Consider the following 22,404-nt stretch of genomic DNA (forward strand, 5'->3'; position numbering starts at 1 on the left):
AACTGTATTCCAATTGAAAGTGCACTTTTTTAAAAAATTTAAAGCAGCACTTTTGGTCTAATTCAGTCTATTTTGGGTATTTGGTCAACTCACAATTCATACTACAGTTCTGGATTGTTTTGACTTTCAAGTGTCCTCCACTCCTTTTCCTCCCCAAGGTGGCCCCCGGCATTAGAGAGGGCTTCTGGGCTGTGTGCTCTTCTTTGCTGGCTTCTGTTGACTTCCCTGAGGTCTCTGCCCTCCTTCTGACCTTGCTGCTCCTGGTGCAGCTGTGTCCTGAGCTGGTGTAGCTGGCGTGTGTTCTCCTGGCTAATAGGAGCCCAGAGTGTCTACCTTTGCTGACTCGGCTCTGCATTGGCTCCTGCTGACATTACATATCCTTAGGGTTTTAGTGAACCCTTCATCCAGTCTTTGTCTTAGGCTGGCCGCCCCATAGCTTCTGCTTAAGGGTCCCTTGCCCCTCGACACAGGAACCCCATCTGGGCCCACTGGCTATCAACTCTCCACTATCTCCTGTATCCCCTGCCATTTGGGAGCTGTGGCAGACTTGGGAACGTTATATTTGGCCCTCTTTCTGCCATAACACATCACACCATGATTTCTGCTCTGCTGTGACTATCTCATGTCACATGAGCATGAGGGCATCCTGCAAGGGGGTATCTTCCCAAAGTGATACATGGAAAGTGGAGCTCGAGCCCACTCTGCTGTCTGTTCCCCGCTCAGCCCATCTCAGTTTCCCACTCATGTGTCTACCTACCCCCACGAGGCCAAGGCCCAGTTGGTCTCCCTGGGTCGCTGAGAAATCTAGTTGAAGACCTAGTATTGTTCCTCTTTTCTCTTCCTCCCTTTCCATGGGAAGGATGTCTCATACTACTGGTTACTAGCTAAGTGCCTCCACCCAGGAGATGGCTGTGGAGAAACACACAGAGGGGTAGATTGGGAAGCTGGTGATTTGTCCTTCTGGGAAACAGAGAGGTTTTGTCACCTAACACTCATGAATGGCAGTAACCAATCATGTCTGCTTCCTGCAGAGACTAGATACTCTTAGATCCATGGCCTCCAGGCCTGCTTTCTTTCTTTCTTTCTTTGGTTGCACCAGGTCTTAGTTGCAGCAGGCAGGCTCCTTAGTTGCAGCTCACCAGCTCCTTAGTTGCGGCTCACCTGCTCCTTAGTTGCGGCTCACCTGCTCCTTAATTTTGGCAGGCAGGCTCTTTAGTTGTGGCATGTGAACTCTTAGTTGCGGCATGCATGTGGGATCTAGTTCCCTGACCAGGTATCGAACCCGGGCCCCCTGCATTGGGAGCACAGAGTCTTATCCACTGCGCTGCCAGGGAAGTCCCCAGGCCTGCTTTCTTTATAAGGTGGGAGGCCTTGGAGCTGGGCCTGAAAGAGTTTGCTTGAAAGTGCTTGCCTGCCTAGCCCTCCCTGCCTTTGCTCTTCCACAGATGAAAGCACATACCTCCTTAGGTATCTTCTAGACCACAGAACTCCCCGCTCTTTCCCCAACCCTCGCTCCTAAATGCACAGGGGATTCAGGCTGGCAAGGCAGGAACAGAAGGACCTGTGATTGGCCTGCTTTCTTTCTGACCCTGTTTTGGGCAGGCTTTGCTCCACTCTTGCTCAGGAAGTCAGTGTTCTTTCTAGTTTGTTGGCTTCTTGGTCCTTAGTCCAGGTTCAACTGGCCTCTTCAAGAGGAGCAGATGGAGAGATAAAAGCACAGGGTTCAGAATCCTGGCTCTGTTTTTTACTGGTTTGCATGACTTCAGATCACTGAGCTTCAGTTTCTTTATTTGTAACACAGGCATAACAATGTAGTCGCTCACAGGGTTATGGGAAGGAGGATTAAATGAGATATTATTTGCAATGTTCCTAGCATTGAGTATGGCATGCAGTAGATGCTTAAATTTTTTTCATTTCACCTTATTCCCTTCTGTCCACTCTCATCCTTCTTGCTGATCTAATTCTATCTTCTTATCCTGCAACTTTGTTCCTCTCCTACTTGGGCTCCCTTGAATACTTGAATTACCTACTGTTATGAGTTGGCCTCACCAGAAACGAGTTCATACTTTACTCTTCCCTCTCCCTAACTCCACCACATCCAGCCTGTCACCAAATCCTTTCCATTCTTCTGCCTCCTACATCTCTCTCAAATGTGTTTCCCCATCCATCTCCAACTTCTAACCCCGAGGAGCCCTGGTATTTTATCAGTCCATTGCTCCCTTATACCACACAGTGTCACTGTTGAGCTCTTCTCTGTCTTCACTGGCCCCGTGCTGCTGGTCAGAAAGCGGCACCATTGCAATGGCCTAGCTACTGTCCTAGGTCAATGGGATAGTTTGAAAAAGGATAAGCGCACATCTTTGTGTTCTGTTCCACCTTGGGTACCCCTCAGAAGTTCCCTTGTCTTGGTTTTCTCAGTCTCAACTCTTGGTGCCAAGTCCTATTCGTTACCTCCTCCAAAGCTCCAACAGGTCCATTCCCTGTATGTCTCCATTATCTGTGCCTGGAACTCACTGTGCTACTTTCCAGTTGCCGAGATGCTCATGGAGGATGAGTTAATTTACTTTTCACCCTTCAAAGCAGAAAATATAACACAGTGGAGCCAGGCTGCCCGAGTTTGAATCCTTGCTCTAGCATTGTGTGATGTTGATATTTAACCTCTCTGAGTCTCACTTTGCTTATCTTTAAAACAGGGGCAATAATAGTATCTACCTCAAAGGGTTTTGTGAGGATTAAATGGGTTAATACAGGTAAAGTAGTGGACACTGTGTCTGGCATGTAGTAAGCACTCTATACTATATTTTGTGGCATACTCCATGCCCTATTTCTATATTGTATTTTGCTGCTCTGTGCATATTTTAACATCTCTGAACTTAAGAGGTGTATTATAATTGATGGCATCATTTTTTCTTTTTTCATGGTGTATGTAAAAGAATGGTGCTTCTTACAATCCGTGGTATCTTAGGTTTGACGAGGTTTCACGTTGGTATTATTCCTGTCCTCGGCGACAGTGGAGGTGTTCCTATTGCCAAAGCCAGCTTCCAAGATTATCTTCTAGCCCCAAATCCACCTGACAGCCTCTTTCCTTTAAACCTTAAAAACAAAAGGCGGATTACACACTCTTCTTGGTATCTCTTCTACTAGAGCAGAGGCAGTAAGACTCCTCAGATAGAAAATGTTTATGTGTGGTGGGCATTCTTCTCTTCATGGACACGGCATCCCTGCGCCTTTGCACACGGTTTCATCCACTTGGCGTGCCCCTGGAAGACTTGACCACTCAGTACAGTCAGCTCCAATGTCCCCTTCCCCGAGGAGGCCTTCCCCAGCGTGCTCAGGCCTCCTGCCCCTTCACTGAGCCAGGTTGAGGGCTCTTTGAAGAGCATTTACCACACTGGTATGTGATTATCCCCTTACATGTCTGTCTCTGCTGCCATATTGTGAGCTTCTGAGGGTGGGAACGCTTTCTGTCTCACTCATCACTCTTGTCTACCGGTGCCCAGCACAGGCCCAAGCGCACTGCAGCTGACTGGATGCCGAGCAGGGGTCCAGTAAGTGTTCAGCGACTGGAGGAACGAATTCATGCTCTGGCTGCCCCTTCAACCTGCTCCCACTCTGGCCCCGCCACGCTCCCCTGGCACTTCACCCCCTCATGCCTAACTCTCTCCTGTCTTCAGAATCCAAGCTGGTGAGCATCAGGAAGGACATTCTTGAACAGATGCAGAACGAATGCGGGAGCCGCGGTCAGCAGCTAATGACAGAGCTCACAGATTTCACGAAGGCCTTCCAAACCATCAACTCAGACATGCACGCCCTCACATGGTGCTCCCAGAAGGTGGGCTCTCCCCATTCTCCTTTCCCAGCTTATCCAGGGCCATCCTGCACGCATGCCCAGCACACTCCCTTCAAGTCTCAGCTGAGCTCTCGATGGGGCTTGACGCTCTTAAACTGTGCTCACATGTGTGGTCTGCCCTTGCCAGTTCTCATCCTGTTCACGTGGCCCTCAATATCCTCATGAGAGGGGGAGGCCCTGGTGTTTTGAGAGAGAGAAAATCTGGCTTTCAGAGACCGAGTTCTGCTCTCTGTACAGTCAAGTAGGGATCCATACCCTGCCATCAGGGCAGCGATCTGATGGGGGAGGAACTGTGCTGTCTTCAGGGAGACCTAGGTCAGATGGGGGATCTGATCCCAGATTGCCCTGATCCCAGTTGGTTAAGAGGTGGCTGCTGGGGCCTGGAGCCTCTAGCAGGTGGGAGTGCCCCTCAGGATGGGCTTAGAGAAGTGTAAAGGGCTGTGGGAGTGCTGGTCTCATACTGTAGTCCCTGCAGCTGAACGAGGCCAACGAGCGGTACACAGAGCTGGAGGAGCGAATGGGATATACGCGGTCACTCTGTGAGCTCGTCCGCAACCACTTTGGCGTCTTCAGTGCTGAGAATGAGGCACTGGACATCTCGGTGAGAAGGCAACTCTCCTGTCTCTCCCAGTGCCCCTCCCCCATAACCACCTCTGCTTGACTGCCCTCTGCCTGCCCTGCAGCTTCTGGACACGTGGGAGTCATTCCAGTTTGAGAAAAGCCAGGCCTCAGGGTTCCTGCTCAGTAAGCGACATGCCATTGTGCCTAAGCTGCAGCAGCTGATGGCGGCGGCGCTGGTGGAGCTGGAGGGCCTGATTGGGAAGGCCCTGTGCGGTCCCTTCATGGACCCTGCGCAGCAGAGGAGCACTGAATGCCAGCTCACCTCCCTGGAGCGTCAGTTCCAGAACACAGCCAGCGGCCTCAGTGAACTGCACCATGCCTACACCACCTTCACTGGTACCGAGGGTCCCGCCCCCTCCATCGCCACCCTGGGATGCCCCCTCCCACTGAGATCAGGGTTGGGACTCAGGGACCTGCATCTTGGGTGACCCTAAGCAAGTCTTGGGAATCACATACCTTCATTTTAGTCTCTTTTATATGTGAAAATTGCAGGACAAAATCTAAATACATTGGGTATGTCAAGTGTTGTGCTTAGGGTGGGGATATGGGGGCACACAGTCTGGTAGAGAAGGCAAATAGGTGAGCGTTCCATCAGAATAGGATGGGGTCAGAGGGCTAAAAGCCTGTGCAGGAGAAATGTAAAGCTGTCCCCATCGTAGTCCTTAGCCTTTGTGTAGCCCTGTTCAACCCAGTCCCACACCAGGCAGCAGGTCCCAGATAAAAACGGGTCTTGATGCTCCACGGCCACTGCTTCCAGCCAGTGTGGTGGAGAGAGGTGGCTGCTAAAGGCCTCACCGGCCCCTAGGAGGAGACCGGGATAGAACTATTGGCCTTAGCCCTTCTGTGCTCTGGTGCTGCTAGGCTGGCTCCCCTCTGCACGTAAAGAACTTTGTAGGCTCCAGTTTCTTTTCTCAGGTGCTGTCACTTCTGTCGGTCACTTGAATCCCTTGGAAGGGCACACTGCTTCTGACTTGCCTCTTGGCCAACCGCCAACCGTTACCATCTCTGCCTGTGGGATTCTCAATCCCAGGGAGGGCCATTTGACCAAATGTGAGGTGGAAGACACTCTGGGACCATCCTCAAACAAGGGGCTTTTTCTTTGGTCAAGTATTGGGAGACCCTCATCCTATACTTTAGCTGATGTAGACCAGACCTTGACCTTTCCTGTTAGTGGTTGGGGTGTTTGTGGAAAAGCAGAGTAGGGGACTCAGGCCTTGTGGGGTTAGGCCCAGGAAACCCCACAGCATTGCTTTTACTTCCTTCTTCCATCTCTTTCTCCTCACCGAACTCCCAGTTTTTTAAAATAATCTAGGATCTTAGATCCAGACCATTAATACTACTCTTTATTTTCTACTACGTATCTTTTATTTTACTTACCACCTTTGACATTTGCTTTGTTCTATAACTGTGTTAACAACTATTTTGATATCTAAGGTTTAATGGTTTTGTTTACCCACCGCCAATTTTTAAAGTACCACATCTTTTCATTATTTTCACTGCTTTCTTGGATGGCTGCAATAATTCTTTGTGTATTTCTTTTTTCTAAGAAGGGAGTTGGAGGTGTTAAAATTTCTAAACTTCTTATGGTTAAGAATGACTGTATCATGTCCTTATATCACAGCTTGGCTAAATATTGAATTCTGAAGTCACAGAACTTTTTTGTCCAGACTTAGGTATTACATCACTGTCTTCTGACACTTATCATTTTGGACAAATCTGATATCAATCTGATTTTCTTCCTTTGTAGGTCATCTTTTTTTTCGATCATTGATAATGGCTCTGACAGTTGCTCTGTTCCCCTTTCAGGATTTTTATTTGTATGTTGGATCTTCTGGATCTCTCCTCCATTTCTTTCATCTGCTTCATCATTACTTCTTTTATTCTTTTTTTTTTTTTTTTTTGAGTTCTGGGGAAATGTGAATTTGTCTTATAAGCTTCCATTTTCCGTGGTGTCTACTCTGTAATTTCTTTCTTTTTAAAAAAATTTATTTATTTATTTATTTATTTTTGGCTGCATTGGATCTTCGTTGCTGCGCGCGGGCTTTCTCTCGTTGTGGCGAGTGGGAGCTACTCTTCCTTGCGGTGTGCGGGCTTCTCATTGCGGTGGCTTCTCTTGTTGCAGAGCACGGGCTCTAGGCTCACGGGCTTCAGTAGTTGTGGCACATGGGCTCAGTAGTTGTGGTTCACAGGCTCTAGAGCACAGGCTCAGTAGTTGTGGCGCATGGGCTTAGTTGCTCCGCGGCATGTGAGATCTTCCCAGACCAGGGCTCGAACCCGTGTCCCCTGCATTGGCAGGCGGATTCTTAACCACTGTGCCACCAGGGCAGTCCCTGCAATTTCCATTGCGTTTTAAAACACACATACATATGTTGTTTTTGTATGATTAAGTGCACATGTATATGTATATAAGTGTATGTATATGTGTATATATACATGAACATATTTCCTAGCTCTGTCTACTGAAGAGTCCAAGAAGGAAATACACTCCAATAGCAAGGAGCCACATTGTGCCCAGATCATAGTTTCTAATACCATTCCCCACTAAAAGAAATCAGGGCTCCTCAGAGAATGAATGATTCCATGGCCATGGCAGGGTAGGTACAAGATGAGAGTGGAATATCTTTTTAAGCCAGAAAGTAAGGAAGTGTTAAGTTCTTTTTAAAAGTGATGGGACATGGCACAAGGACACAGAAGGGATGCCAACTGGACAAATCTGGGACAATTTGACCACCAGTGTAAGTACAAAGTAAACTACTGAAAAAAACAGGAATGTATTATCCATACTAATACTAAGTAGATGATAAACCAGTGAGGGAGAAATGAGGACTTGTGCTTACAGTAGAAGACCAGAGCCAGCTGGGCAGTGTGAAGGCGGGGCTGGAGAGGGAACATCATCATTTTGCCAACCATCATGGTAAATATTGGATTGGGTGAGGATCATCAATGAATGCCAAATTCGGGGGCAAATTTGATGAGGAACAGAATATTTGCACTGTCTTAGAGAGTATCCCTCAGAGACTACTTATTAGTTGCAAAGGTAATAATTCAGTGGAGAAATTGGGCAACATTTTGAAGGTCATCAAAATTAATATCACCAGTGAGGGGCAGATGAGACACAAATGGACATCACGTACCTCCAGACATGATACCCAGAGGACACAACATTACCGAGTCAACAGTCCAGCTGAGAGCGATTTTACAACCTCAGCCATGAACAGAAGCATACAAACACAGCACAAGAAACTTTCTGTTAACAAAAAAGGGAGAAAGGGGACTATCTACTTCAAAAATGTCTATGTTACAAAAGACTGTGGGGAATGTTCCAGATTAAAAGAAGTTGAGGAGACATGACAAGTAAATATGGTACTTGACCCTAGACTGGATGCTGTACTTGAGGGGGAAAAAAATGCTATAGAGGACATTACTAGGCCAACTGACAAAATTGAAATATAGACAGTAGATCAGATAAAAGTATTATATCAATGTAATATATGAAGTTGATCATTGTACCAACGTTGTAGAAGAGAATATCCCTTTTCTTAGGAAATACACACTTGAGTATTCAGGGGTAAAGGGACATGATATGTGTAACTTAGCTTAAACAGTTCAGAGAAGAATTATGCATTTGTGTGTGTATACCAGACACCCACAGAGCATGTAAACACAAATGGTAAAGAGAATGGGTAAAATGTTAACAAAAGGTGATCTTGATAAAAGGTATACAGGAATTCTTTTTACTATTTTTTTTTGCAACTTTAAAAAGTTTGATAGCATTTCCAAATAAAAAGTTTTAAAATGCAATGGAATTTACAAAATAGACAATCCTCAAGTTTGTCTTTATCTTCTCGTGTGTCTGGAGATACTATGTCTGCTCCTTCTTACAAAGAGAGTTCTTTACTTGTTCAATATTTAATGCTAAGACAACTGCTATCAAAGATTGTATGGGGGGGGAGTTCCCTTGTGGTCTTGTGGTTAGGCTTCGGAACTCTCTCACTGCTCTGGCCGGGGTTCAGTCCCTGGTCTGGGAACTGAGATCCTCAAGCCTCGTGGCGCAGCCAAAAAAAAGAGATTATATGGGTTTCTAGCTGGATATTTTGACTTCAGACAAAGGAAGATTTTATTAAAGAGTTTAATTTACTTTGTATGTGTGGTTTTTGGGTTTTGTTTTGTTTTGTTTTTTGGTTAGATCAGAGCTCTGTTAGCCTAGTGATTCTCAGACCTCCATGATGGATGATGCATCATGTAAGATGCATGATTCTCAGCATTTGGGTGTAGCTTTTTCACTTTTTCTCTCACTCAAGAAGGTACAGTGGAATTCAAGTGAATGAGAATGACAGTTTATTGCAATATTCTTGAATCTGGTCTGATGTCTTTTAAGTAAATTGCAAACCTCGGTACTATAATTATTATTAATAACAAATTATTTTTGACACATATCTCAAAAATGAATATAAATCTTGGTTAAGAATTAATGCAGAAGCTTGTGACACGAAGGGAGGGAATAATGGTCACACACAACAGACACAGGCACAATAGGGAGCATCACCATTTGCCCCTTACGGTCCTCCCTGTGGGCCAGATCCTTTTTCATATGCATCTCACTGAACTCATTCATTTGTCCAACACATATTTGTTGAGTGCCTACTGTGCACCATGCTTGAAGTATATCAATGAACAAATGACAAAACCCCTGCCTTCATGAACTGAACGTTCTAGCTGGGAGAGAAAGACAACAAATAATAAACATAAAATATAACCAAATGCTGGAATATGTTAGAAAGTGATAAACGGTATAGAAAAAAAGTAGGGCAGGTTAGGAGGGGCTGGGAATGCCAGGGAGGGTGGCTAGCAGTTCCTAATGAGGTGGGTTGCATAGGCCTCATTCAGAAGGTGATATCTGAGCAAGGACTTGAATGTGGCGAGGGAGTGAGCCATGTAGTTTTCTAGGGGAAGTGTGTTCCAGGAAGAGTGAACTGCCAGTCAAAGGCCCTCAGCAGGAGGGAGCACGCCTGGTTTATCTGAGCAACAGTAAAGAGTGTGGTGTGGCCGGAGTGGCATAAGTGAGACAGAGACTAATAGAAGAGGAATCCTTCCCTTTCATCACTATCACATTTTCCTAGATATTCTTTCCTTGGACTAACTCTCCCTTGGATTATTGTACTGAACAATTTTGGACAACCACACCTGCCCTGTCCCTGGCACTTTCAGGACCCTCCCTTCTGTCATTATGGGCTCTTGACTGACCATCCCCCATCATGCCCCCACCACCAGCCCTGCACATAGCCTAGGCCTTAGCAAGCCCTATCCCACAGGGGAGGAGAGTCCTGTGCCCTTGCCAGTCTGTGGGACCCGTCCTATTGTGCAGCAGCAGCGCATCTGGCACCTGTACCGAGTCATCTCTGAAAATATCAGCGAATGGAAGCGTGTGGCTTTTGCCAAGGTGCTGACACCCTCCTTGGACCCCCTGCCTGGGAGTGGAGAGTCTGCAGGGGTCGGGGTGGGGAAGGGTCTCCAGCTGCCAATGTGCCTTTCTCCCTACAGTTCAATCTGGCTATGGCTCAGGAGAAGACAGATGGCTGGCTGACAGAGGCAGCCCAGATGAGTGCAACCCTGGGGCTGCACAGCCCAGTTCTGCAGCGCTGCATGCACATGCTGGAGGAGTTCCGCAGCCTCCTGCCATTGCTCACCATTCTGGGCAGCCTCCAGCTGCAGAACGTCAACCTCCAAGCCCTCCTGCGAGGTGGGTTTGGGTGGAGTCAGAAGGGAGGGGAAGGGAAGAACGTAGGGTTTGAACAGTGGGACAACTAAGTTCCCTATTGCTCTTTATGGAAACACCTTTCCTCCCCAGGTTGCCCTGGCCTTCCCTCATGGACCACAGCCTGCTTTCCCCCCCAGGGACAAACATTCTTAACCTCTCATATTACCATGTGGGTCCTCTCTGCTGACTTGGTCTGGGCTGGGCTGGAGTCTTGCCTCTGGACTCTGAATTGTGCTCTGGACCTTAGGTTCTGGGCCCTTGCCTCTGTGTCATGCACTGAGATGTGCTGTCTGGGAGCTGGGCTGGGCTGGGCTGGGCTGGACTCTGCCAAAGACCGAGAGTTGCTCTGACTTGTTGTCCATCCCCCTCCAGGCTTAGGGTTAGGCGATCTCCACAACATAGAGCTCCTAACAGTGGGCCAGCTGCTCTCTTGTCCCCTGCTGGAGTTTACAGATCGAATCAAACAGGTGGGCTCCCCCCGGCTCTGCCCACAGAGGAAAGGTGGTCCAAGCCCAGGGCCTGTTTGCTAAGCTCTCATAGAGCCAGTTAAGGCTTAGCAGCCCCTTGAGACAAGGGGGGCAGTGGGTATTGGCTTGTAGTGGGGTGGGGTTGAGATTGCTAGCCTGCCTGGAGGGTATGGGGATCTGATGGGTGGTTCCAGACGCTCTGTGACGGAAAGTATGTCCCTTCCCTCCCAGGGGAAGGAAGTGGATGGCAGCCCTGAAGTTGTGGGCACACAGGATGGCAGATGTCCCCCAACACTTACCCTGGCCCAAAAGAGCATGAGCTGACTGAGGCATTGTCTGCTCAGCTGGAGCCTTGCAAAAAAATGGGTTTCAGGGCAGCAGCCCTAGGTAGGTCACAGTGTGATGCTAGTGGCCTGTCTTTGAAGCCTGATGGTCCCACTCTCCCATCTCTGAGACCTCCACTCTCCTGGGCCCTGGCCCTCGAGACCCAGCTCCAAGGCTATCCCCTGAGCCATTAGCCAGTCCTGGTTCCTGAGACCCAACTGTTCCAGATCTGGCGGTGTGAAAACATACGGACTCATGCCCAAGAGGCCCTACTGCAGCTGCAGCGGGCCTGGGAAGCACGACAGCTGCGACTGCTCAACTTCATCCTGCACGTGCCGTGTGAGCCCCCAGCTTCCGAGCGCTCCGAGAGACAAGCGCCCCGCAGCCCCCAGTGGCAGGTAGTGGGCAAGGATAGTGGCACCTTCATCCTTTCAGGTGAGACCCAGCCCTCGTGGCCCAGTGAAAGCCCCTGCTGCTGGGGAGCATATTCATCCCCCAAGCCCTGCCAGATCTGGCTTCTCTAGCCAGGGCCCCCTCCCCCCTGGACAGCCTGAGCCATCAGTCTCTTCTGAGACAATATCTTCCATGTAGCTCTCATACAGTCTTAATCTTCTTGGGAGCCCCCCATCCACTCCCTCCCACCCAATGCCTGGCCTCTTCAGCAAAGGTCCTCCTCTTTCTGGGTGTGCTAAGAAATTCCTCATGGTCACGTCTCTCCAGCTTTCAATGCTCTGTCCTCTAGACTGCACCCACTCATTAATTCCTTTGTCATTGCCTCATCAAACTCACTTGCCTCTTCTGAGCCAAATGCAGGAGACTGAGATTTACAGACCAAAGTCCCGTCCCTTGCGGACTCCCAGTCCAGTGAGAGAGGGACAAGAGAATAGAGACAGGTGCATGACAGAGCACCTAACTGAGGGCAGTAGCATCTCAGAAAGAGGACCAACATCAAAGGACCGGGAGAGTTAGAGAAATCTTCCCTTCCCTTAGGCAAAGGCCTCATTGTGACTTCTGAAGGAGGAGGAGTTTGCCAAATTTGCAAGGGGAGAAGGGCATGCCACGCAGAGGGAGCAGCATATGTACGGGCACTCAAGATGGTATAATTAGGGAAGTAAAGGAGAAATTCTCTTATCCAGCCTAATTGAAACCCAAGTGGCGAATTCAAAAAGTTAGTTAAACAGGGAAATCATAAAATATGCATACATGGCTTAAGGTTTTTATTTTAGCTTAAATCATATAATGTACATTTATTTACTAACCTTTTAACCTAAAGACAAGAGATTTCCTTTGATTTGCAGTCAAGTGATAGAAGCTCCTCACTGCCTTTCTTGCATTAATACATCATCTGCTATTTCCACTTTCAGTTTCTGTAAAGTTGAGAAGTGACGTGAGGACACTTGTAAAGCTATTTGAATCCAGAACTTTTCTAGATTTTTATTATCATTTCACAATTTAAAAAAATCGACTTGCCTATATCTAAGTTAATATCATGTTTTTATTAGTTTACTGAAGCCCTTCCATAGTTTCCATAGAACCAGCAACTATTTTGCCACCCATATTTCAGTGGTTAATATGATATAAGATTAAATTCTGTAATTAAATTATAACTCACACAAACAGAACTCGTAAACAAGTTCACAAACACACTCTGACTCTTGGTGAGCATACTAGGTTCAACTAGTAGAAGAAAAAAAGTTTGTGTCTTCTAGAGAGTAGTTTGAGATCTGTGAGTTTCAGTGTACTTTGGGTATCAGTCACCCCTGCCCTTGCCCCATCTGACTGCCAGCTCAGCTCAGCTCGAGCCCACTCTTCCTTAGATTACAGCAACCTGCAGGATTCTATCCAGGAAAGTCTTCAGCTGTTGTTCAAGATCCTGGCCACCCAGAAGTCAGGAGACTTAAACAAAATGGCTTTGGAGTGGGTGACTATCATGCACGGCCTGAGTGAGCGCAGGCCTCTAGCTGGGCTGATGGGTGGGTCCTGAGGTGAGATGGCCCAGGCGAGAGAGGGCGGGGGTGGGTGAGGACAGAGAGAGGACCTCCTTCAGGGCCACTTCTTGGGCTGGAGTGACCAGGTCTTTATTCACGCTGCAGGTTTTCTCTCCGAGCAAGGTCCCTGGGTCCTGCTCAGCAGAGGTTTTTGGGAGTGGGGCATCCCAAGAGGGCAGGAGCAGGCTGGACCCCCTTGCAGAAGCTAGAACCCTAGTCTCCCTCCAGTGTTCCCCTGGCTGCTTCTCACAGGTGCCCTGCTGCAGGTGTGGGTGACTTTCCAGCAGAAGTGGATCTTTTTGAATAAAGTTCTGCATGAGATGAAGATCCAGTTTCCTAGTTCTGACCTGGTAGGGAAGGGGGGTGGTGTGGCAGGGTGGACAAGTGCTACTGGACAGTGGGGCTGAGGGCGGGAGGGGGGTGCCGCCCTCACTCTTACCTTCTCTCTCACCACAGCGCTCCCGTTTTGAGGCCATGGATGAGCAGTATCGGACCCTGATGAGGGTCTCTGTAGCTGACCCCCTGGTTCTGTCACTTACAGTGCCCAGGGCCAAGCGGAGCCCTTCTTTCCAAGGCCAGCAGCTGCAACAACTGCTGCAAGCGGGCTCCGTGGAGCTGGAGGGCATCATCGTGGCTCTGGAGAGCGTGCTCTATGCCGTGTGTGCTCACTTCCCCCGCCTCTTCTTCCTCAGTGGCAGTGAGCTGGTGGCCCTGCTAGCTGCCCCGCCGGAGTCCTGTGAGGCCCAGCTATGGGCACGACGCTGTTTTCCTCACGTGCATGCCGTGAGCTTCAAGTCCAGCCGAACTGATAGAAACACGGATGACTGGGAGTCAAGCCCAGGCCCACAGACTCAGGTGGAGGCACTTGCAGTGCTTGGGGCAGGTGGGGAGGAGGTGAAGCTGTCGGGGTCCCTTCCTCTGCATCCAGATCTCCCCAGGTGGCTGGCCTCCCTGGAGGAGTGTCTGCGTCTGGCCCTGGTGCACTTGCTGCAGGACTGTGTGGCTGCCCGTCTTGCTCTGGGCCCGTCCCTAGACAAGGCCTTCAGGCAGCTGCCCCAGCAGAGCCAGTCGCCCCCGCAGATGTATGTCCAGCACTGGCTGGACCTAGTCCACGCCTTCCCGTGGCAGTGTGTGCTGGTGGCAGAGGAGGTGGTATGGCGGGCCAACATGGAGGAGGCTCTGCTTGAAGGGAAGGCCCTGGCCGCGGTCCCCATGCACGTGCGCAAGCTTGAGGTACTGGTGAATTTTTTGCGGGCCCGGAGGGCCTCTCAGGGTGAGCAGCCCCTGCCCTCTGTCCGCCAGACCAGCCTGCTCAGTGCCCTGTTGGTCATGACAGTGACTCACCGGGATATAGCACAGCTGCTGCAGGAGCACCAGGTCAGAGATCTGACAGACTTCCACTGGGCCCGCCAACTCAAGTACCGCCTGGCTTCACCCCACACCGCTCCCCAAAGCCCCCTGCAGAGTCCCAAGTCTCTCGCACCCATTGAGACTTCTCTGTCACCAGCTGCATGCTGGATAGATGTGCTGGGTCGGTCTTTCCTGTATAATTACGAGTACCTGGGTCCCAGACTGGAGTCTCTACCCAGCCTGCTTCCTGAGCGGCGGGCCCTAGTGCTGTTATTGGCCCTGGAAGAGGTGGCCTGTGGGACCCTACTGGGCCCTGATGGTGCGGGCAAGGCAGCTACGGTGAAGACGCCAGCGCAGGCCCTGGGGCGCCAGCTGGTGGTGGTGCCCTGCTCGCCTCACATAGAGGCCCAAAGCCTGAGCAATTACCCGAATGGTGCCCTGCAGGGTGGTGCCTGGCTGCTGTTAGAAGCAGCTCAGCACTTGCCCCTTGGCTTACTCTCTGCCCTGGGCCAGCGCTTGGCCAAACTGTGCCACCTCTATGCCCCACTGTACCAGGAAGCTTCCCGAAGTACCAGCACCGTCGACCCCACCCACCCCCAGCTCCTTGGCCGTGGCTTCTTTGAGAAACATCATGTGGACATGCGCCTTGGCTATGGCTGTCTCCTGACACTGCGTGCCCTGAGCCCTGCCGTGCCTGCCAACCTGCGCCAACTACTGAGGCCTGTGGCATTGACACTGCCTGACCTGCAGCAAGTGGCAGAGCTGACCCTGCTGGGTGCGGGGATACGGGATGCCTCCCGCATGGCTACCCGCCTATCCAAATTCTTCTCCCTTGAGTGTGAGCTGGTGTCTAGGCCCCTGCCCTGCCGCTTGCCCCTGCTCAAGAAGGTGCTGGAAGACATGATACAGGCTCTAAACGTTACCAAGGAGGATCCTGAGTCCGAGCAGCCCTGCAGCCTAGCCGCCATCGAGGAGGCCGCCCTACTGCGTGCCCTGCTGTGCTCCCCACTGTTCAGCATCCTGGATGGGGTCCACCTGCACAACCTCCAAAAGCTGCTCTGTGGGCTCTTCCCTACCGCCAACGAGGTGCTGGCAGAGCCTATAACCCCCAGGCTGAGGAAATCACTGCTGGTGGAGGAGTTGCAGCAAGGAGGCCTGCATCCCAGCCCTGATATTTTGGGGTCCCTGGAGCAGCTGAGTCAGACCCTGGGCCAGGCCTCAGGTGTTTTGCTCCTGGGCCCTGCAGGTAGTGGCAAGACCACATGTTGGCGCAGCTTATTTAAGATCCAGAATCGGTTGGCAGCCATGGAGGACCCCTCAACCCAGAGCTGCCAGCCTGTGGAAATTACTCATTTGTATCCCAGTGTCCTCAGCCCCCAGGAGTTCCTGGGATGGATGGAGGGCCCCTGCTGGCACCATGGTGTCTTCCCCAAGCTGCTTCATGAAGCCAGTCGGTGTAGGACTGTGGGCCCAAGGGGGCAGGTGCAGGAATCAGTGGGGATTCATCACTGGATAATATGTGATGGGGCTTCCAGTGCTGCTTGGCTGGACCCCATCACTTGCCTCCTGGGTGACCGCCCCCAGCTTAGCCTTCCCAGTGGTCATCAAATAGCACGACCCCCAGGTACTTCTCTTTTGATGGAGGTGGGAGATGCAACAGACATGTCTCCCACAGTGGTGGGCCGTTGTGCCCTAGTCTGGTGCAGTGGGGAGCAGACGTGGCAGGGAATGCTGAGCGTCCTGATGGCAGCCCTGCCCCGGGAGTACCACCTGCAGCTCCAGACTGTCACTGAACTCAACCACCTGGCAGAAGTGGTGGTGCCTGCAACACTCCGATTCCTCACCTGCCAGGGTGCCAGCTCTCTGCTGCAGGTACATGAGCAGCGGGCCGTTTGCCCAGGTGTGGCTGAAGTCACCAGCTTGGCCCGCATCTTGCGTTGTCTGCTTGACCCACACCTGCGCATAGATGAGAAGGAGAAGGCACATATCCCAGGTGAAGGGAAGGGATGATTTGAGAGCTATGTGGCCTTGAGGATAGCTGGGATATAGCTCAATCCTGTGGCCCAGGTTCTTAAGTGGACTTGGGCCTCGGGACTGAAAGTGAGAAGTAATAGCCAACCTCTACTTTCTTCCCCCACCTCCCTCCCCTTTTTCCTCCTGGGGCTCTGATTCTGGCCATGGTGACCTTTGCAGAGGACCTCAGCTATAGTGATCCTGTGGCCTGAAGCTTCAAGTCCTCGAAAGGCAGCTCTCTGCACCGGTACCAGGTTGACAGTGACGCTGTGCCTAGTAAGCGCAGGGAGCACTTGCTGGCTGTCAGCAGCTTTCTTTTTGCTTTGATCTGGGGCTTTGGAGCCCACCTTCCCTCCAGGTATCTATAGGGATGGGGGATGGGGGATGCAGAGGGCTGAGATGGAATGAGTGGCCCATGGGAGTCAAAACCCAGGTGACATTGTTGGGGGAGAGTGGAGTGTGTGAGTGTATCACAAATGGAACTGTTGTAACTGTCTGACACTTTTGCCTGTATGTCCATCTGAGCAGGCTCTGGCCCCTCTTTGATACCTTCCTGAGGGATTCTATTAGTTGCCTCTCCAACTACCCTGAGCTACCAGCCTCAGCCTTGGTGTTTGATCTACATGTATGCCCTGAAGATGGGACGCTGGCCCCCTTCACTGGCCAATACCTGGGCAGCCACATCAAGGGAACTCAGGGCACCTTCAACCCTTCTCCTCAGGTGTGAGGACAGTGGGGCAGTAGCTGGGGTTGGGGCTCAAACAGATATCCTGGGGCGGTCCATGTCCTAGGCCTACCTGCTCCCGTTCCTTGAAATGTTTTCACAGTCTCCAGAATGCATGCAGTGTTCTGCAAATACAGCTTTAATACAAGATTCCTAGACCTTTACTTTCGGCTAGATTACTGTGCTAACCTGGAGCTGCCACAGTAAGCCCTGCTCCTGTCCTGTAGACCGAACGGCTCTTGTACGTGGTGGACCTGCTTCTGTCAGAGGGACACCCGGTGCTGCTGGCTGGAGAGGAAGCCTCGGGGAAGTCAGCCTTTGTGGAGGTGCTAGTGGAGCAGCAGCACCCTTACACATCCAGCCCCATCCACCCTGCCGTCAATCCCACCCACCTTCGCCTCCTGCTGAGCCTGGGGGTCCAGGACCAATCACAAGCCAGCCTGTGGCCTGGGCGGCACGTGGATTCCAAAGGCTTTCTCCTCTTCCTGCTGGAAGATCTGCACCTGGCTGCTTCTGGTGAGGAGCGGGGAGGAGGGAAGGAGTCACTGTCGTCTCTTGAGACTGGAAAAGCCCTAGCAATATTCGACTCTCAAACATACACCTACAGACCAAACTTCAGTGTTCCATTCTTAGTATCTTCTCAGTCTACGTACGCTCCCTGAATAATCCTGTCCTTTGCATGGCCTCATCCACCATCTCTGTGCTCTGACTGCTAAATCTCCATCTCCAACATCCTCTTCTAAGCACCAGATCTGTTTATCTAATAGTCTGCTATATATCTCTACCTTGTTGTCCCATTGACACCACAGATCCAACTCTGAACACATCATCCTCCCCCAAAACCCTGCTCTCATGTGCCCTCTCAGGACCTGGTACCACCATCCATCCAGTCACTGTAGCCAGAAATCTTGTTGACATCTTCCCCTCCCTCACCAATATCCAGTCACCATGTGTCTTAATTGTGCCTCCTAAGTATCTCTCAAACCTCTCCACCTATTTCCATTCTATCTTCCCTGGTTCAGGCAGTCATTACCGGGAACTCTGGCAAATGCTCTTCAAAGTTTCTTGTGATGAGTCTTTCTTCTCTAGATTTTTATCCTCTGTGTCTTTTCAAATTATGGTTTTCTCCAGGTATATGCCCATGAGTGGGATTGCTGGATCGTGTGGTAGCTCTATTTTTAGCTTTTTAAAGAGCCTCAATATGGTGGTGGACTTTAAACCAACCATATCAGTAACTACATTAAATGTAAATGGACTAACACTCTAAATAAAAGGACAGCCTTGTTAGACTAGATGAAAAAGTAAGAAGTAGCTATATGCTATCTAAAAGATATACTTTAAATTAAAAACACAGATAGATGTTTTTAAAGGCAAAATATTTACCATACAAATAGTATGCATAAGAAAGTTGTGTGGCTATAATAATACAAAAGTCCTTCAAGACAAAGTGTATTATAGAGAACTGGAGATCTCATAATCAAAAGATCCAATTAATCAGAAAGACATAAAAGTCAAAAATGTGTATGCACCTAAAACAGAGCTTCAAAATATGTGAAGAAAAAAAACGGATAGAAATGAGGGAGAAATAACAAGTCCAAAATCATAGTAAGGGGCCTTCCCTGGTGGCTCAGTGGTTAAGAATCCGCCTGCCAATGCAGAGGACACGGGGTCAATCCCTGGTCTGGGAAGATCTCACATGCCGTGGAGCAACTAAGCCCATGCACCATAACTACTGAGCCTGCACTCCAGAGCCCGCAAGCCACAACTACTGAAGCCCGTGCTGCCTAAAGCCCGTGCTCCACAACAAGAGAAGCCACCACAATGAGAAGCCCATTCACTGCAACGAAGAGCAGCCCCCTCTCGCCACAACTAGAGAAAGCCCACGTGCAGCAACAAAGACCCAACACAGCCAAAAATAAATAAATAAATATTTTTAAAAAAGTAATGCTTCAGGGGCCTCCCTGGTGGCGCAGTGGTTGAGAGTCCGCCTGCCGATGCAGGGGATACGGGTTCGTGCCCCGGTCTGGGAGGATCCCATATGCCGCGGAGCGGCTGGGCCCGTGAGCCATGGCCGCTGAGCCTGCGCATCCGGAGCCTGTGCTCCGCAACGGGAGAGGCCACAACAGTGAGAGGCCCGCGTACCGAAAAAAAAAAAAAAAAAAAAAAAAAGTAATGCTTCAAAATCATAGTAGGAGATTTAACACTCCTCTCTTAATAATTTATAGAACAAGGATAGAGAAAATAAGGATATAGATCTGAATAACACTATCAACCATATTGACATTTAGAGAACATTATACCCACTAGCTGCAAAATGCACTTTCTTTTCAAGTGCACATGGAACATCCACCAAGACAGACCATACGCATAAAATAAGTCTCAATAAATTTCAAAGGATTAAAATTTACAGAATATTTTCTCTGACTGTAACAATAAAACCCAGTAATAATAAGATACCTAGAAAATCCCCAATTCTTTGAAATTAAACAACACACTTCTAAATAACTCATGCATCAAAGAAGAAACTCCAAGGGAAATCAGAAAATATTGTGAACTGAAAAATAATGAAAACACAACACATCAAAATTTGCAGGATGTATCTAAAGCAGTGCTCAGAGAGTTTATAGCTTTAAATGCCTATATTAGAAAAGAAGAAAAATTTGGAATCAGTGATCTGTATTTTCAGCTTAAGAACCTAGAAAAAGAAGAGCAAGTTAAGCCCAAAGTAATTAGAAGGAGATAAATAATAAAGATCAATGAAACGGAATAGAGCACAAAGAGTAGAAAATATCAGTAAAGCCAAAATTTGAAAAAGATAAATAAAATGAATCCCCAAGTAACACAAATCAAGAAATAAAATGAGAAAATATAAATTATCAACATCAGGAATGAAAGAGGTTTTATTTTAAAGATGTTAAAAAGGATAACAAGGGAATATTGAGAAAAACTTTATACTAATAAATTTAGCAATTTACATGAAATGGACAGATGCCTTGATAAACACAACTTATCAAAGTCTGACTCGAGAGGAAAAAGAATAGAAAATGAATAGCCCTATACGTCTATTAAAAATTTGAATTCATAATAATAAACATCCCCAGTCTCAGAAGGTTACACAGTTAAATTGTATCCAATATTTAAGAAAAAAATGGAAACTTACACACACTTTTTCAGTAAATTGAATAAATGCTTTTCAACTCATTTTATAAGGCCACCATAACCCTAATACCAAGTTCTGAAAAGATATTTCAAGAAAATAAATTATAGACCATGATATTTCATAAATATTAATGCAAAAATAAATCCTCAGGGACTTCCCTGGTAGTGCTGTCATTAAGAATACACCTGCTAATGCAGGGTACATGGATTTGAGCCCTAGTCAGGGAAGATCCCACATGCCGTGGAGCAACTAAGCCTGTGCACCACAACTACTCAGCTTGCGCTCTAGAGCCTGCAGGCCACAACTACTGAGCCTGCGTGCCACAACTACTGAAGCCCGTGCGCCTAGAGCCTGGAATCCTCAACAAGAAAAGCCACCACAATGAGAAGCCCGTACACTGCAACAAAGAGTAGCCCCCACTTGCCGCAACTAGAGAAAGCCCACGTGCAGCAATGAAGACCCAATGCAGACAAAAATAAATAAATTAAATAAATAAATTTATTTTAAAAAATCCTCAATGAGATATTAAGTAAAATTCAGCAACATATAAAAAGAACAACACATTATGATCAAGTAGGGTATATCCCAAGAATGCAAAGTTGACTCAACATTCAAAAATCAATCAATGTAATTCGTGACATTAACGGAATAAAGGAGAAAAAGTGTAACATCACCTCAATAGATAAAGAAAATGCATTTGATAAAATTCAACACTATTGGGAATTCCCTGGTGGTCCAGTGGTTAGGACTCCATGCTTCCATTGCAGGAGGCATGGGTTTGATCCCTGGTTGGGAAACTAAGATCCTGCATGTTGCGGTGCGGCCAAAAAAAAAAAAAAAAGATCAACACTATTTATGGTAACTCCCAGCAAACTGGGAAAAGAAGGGAACTTTCTCAATTTGATGAAGGGCATCTATTAAAATCTACAGCTAATACATACTTAATTGTGAAATATTGAACACTTTCTTCATAAGATCAGTCACAAGCAAGAATGTCCACTCTCACTGCTTCTATTCAATAGTGCACCAGAGACCCACATCAGTGCAATAAGAAAAAGAAATAAAAGCCTTTAAAATTGGAAAAGACAAAGTAATACTGTCTCTACTAGCATATAACATGATTTACTACATGGAGAGTCCTAAGGAATCTATCAAAAAAAAAAACACTACAAAACTATTAGAATAAATAAGTGAATTTAACAGGGTCACAGCATACAAAGTCAATCTGTTGAATCATTATTATTTCTATATCCTAATTACAAACAATTGGAAATAAAATATTTTAAATATCATTTAAAATATCATCTAAAAGCTTAAAGTATTTAGGAATAAACTTAGTGAAAGATATACACTGAAAATTGCTACATATTGCTGAGATAAAGGAGATTTAAGTAAATGAAGAGTTATACCATGTTCATAGATCAGAAGAGTCAACATTGTTAAGGTGCTCATTCTCCCCAAATTGATCTATAGATTAACTGTAATCCCAGTCTAAATCTGGGCAGGCTTTTTTTTTTTTTTTTTTTTTTTTAGGAATTGACAGACTCATTCTGAGACTTATATGGAAATGCTAAAGACCTAGAAGGGCCAAAACAACTTTGAAAAAGAAGAACAAAGTTGGAGGGCTTACACTAGTGATTTCAAGACTTGCTATATACAGTTAGAGTAATCAAGAGAGTGTAATATTGGTATAAGGACATGGATACAGCTTAAAGGAACAGATATACAATCATTTGGTTTTCAACAAGTGTGCCAAGATAATTCAATGGGGGAAAGGATAGTCTTTTCAGTGAATGGGGCAGAAACAACTGTATGTCTGTGTGTGGGGAAAAAAAATGAACCTTGAATCCTACCTCACAACATCCACAAAAATCAATTATAAATGGATTATAGACCTAAATGTAAAAGCTAAAACTATAAAACTTAAAAATTATTGGAGGGGCTTCCCTGGTGGCGCAGTAGCTGAGAGTCTGCCTGCCAATGCAGGGGACACGGGTTCGTGCCCCGGTCCGGGAGGGTCCCACATGCCACGGAGCAGCTGGGCCCGTGAGCCATGGCCGCTGAGCCTGCACGTCCGGAGCCTGTGCTCTGCAATGGGAGAGGCCACAACAGTGAGAGGCCCGCGTACCGCAAAAAAAAAAAAAAAAAA

At 48.0% G+C, this 22,404-nt stretch overlaps 1 protein-coding gene across 1 annotated transcript in view; it reads left to right on the forward strand.

The window, feature by feature from the left end:
- The window catches only part of DNHD1 (dynein heavy chain domain 1), a 55,626-nt gene that overhangs the window by 15,291 nt on the left and 17,931 nt on the right, over positions 1 to 22,404 (forward strand). Inside the window, 13 exon segments of the mRNA XM_060105206.1 lie at positions 3,675 to 3,832; positions 4,326 to 4,462; positions 4,464 to 4,807; positions 9,784 to 9,911; positions 10,013 to 10,211; positions 10,602 to 10,696; positions 11,248 to 11,455; positions 12,838 to 12,963; positions 13,261 to 13,358; positions 13,465 to 16,351; positions 16,552 to 16,729; positions 16,900 to 17,092; positions 17,323 to 17,611. Coding sequence (XP_059961189.1) covers positions 3,675 to 3,832; positions 4,326 to 4,462; positions 4,464 to 4,807; positions 9,784 to 9,911; positions 10,013 to 10,211; positions 10,602 to 10,696; positions 11,248 to 11,455; positions 12,838 to 12,963; positions 13,261 to 13,358; positions 13,465 to 16,351; positions 16,552 to 16,729; positions 16,900 to 17,092; positions 17,323 to 17,611 — 5,040 coding nt within the window.

Source organism: Mesoplodon densirostris, chromosome 7, assembly GCF_025265405.1.
Source record: "Mesoplodon densirostris isolate mMesDen1 chromosome 7, mMesDen1 primary haplotype, whole genome shotgun sequence".
Taxonomy (NCBI): domain Eukaryota; kingdom Metazoa; phylum Chordata; class Mammalia; order Artiodactyla; family Ziphiidae; genus Mesoplodon; species Mesoplodon densirostris.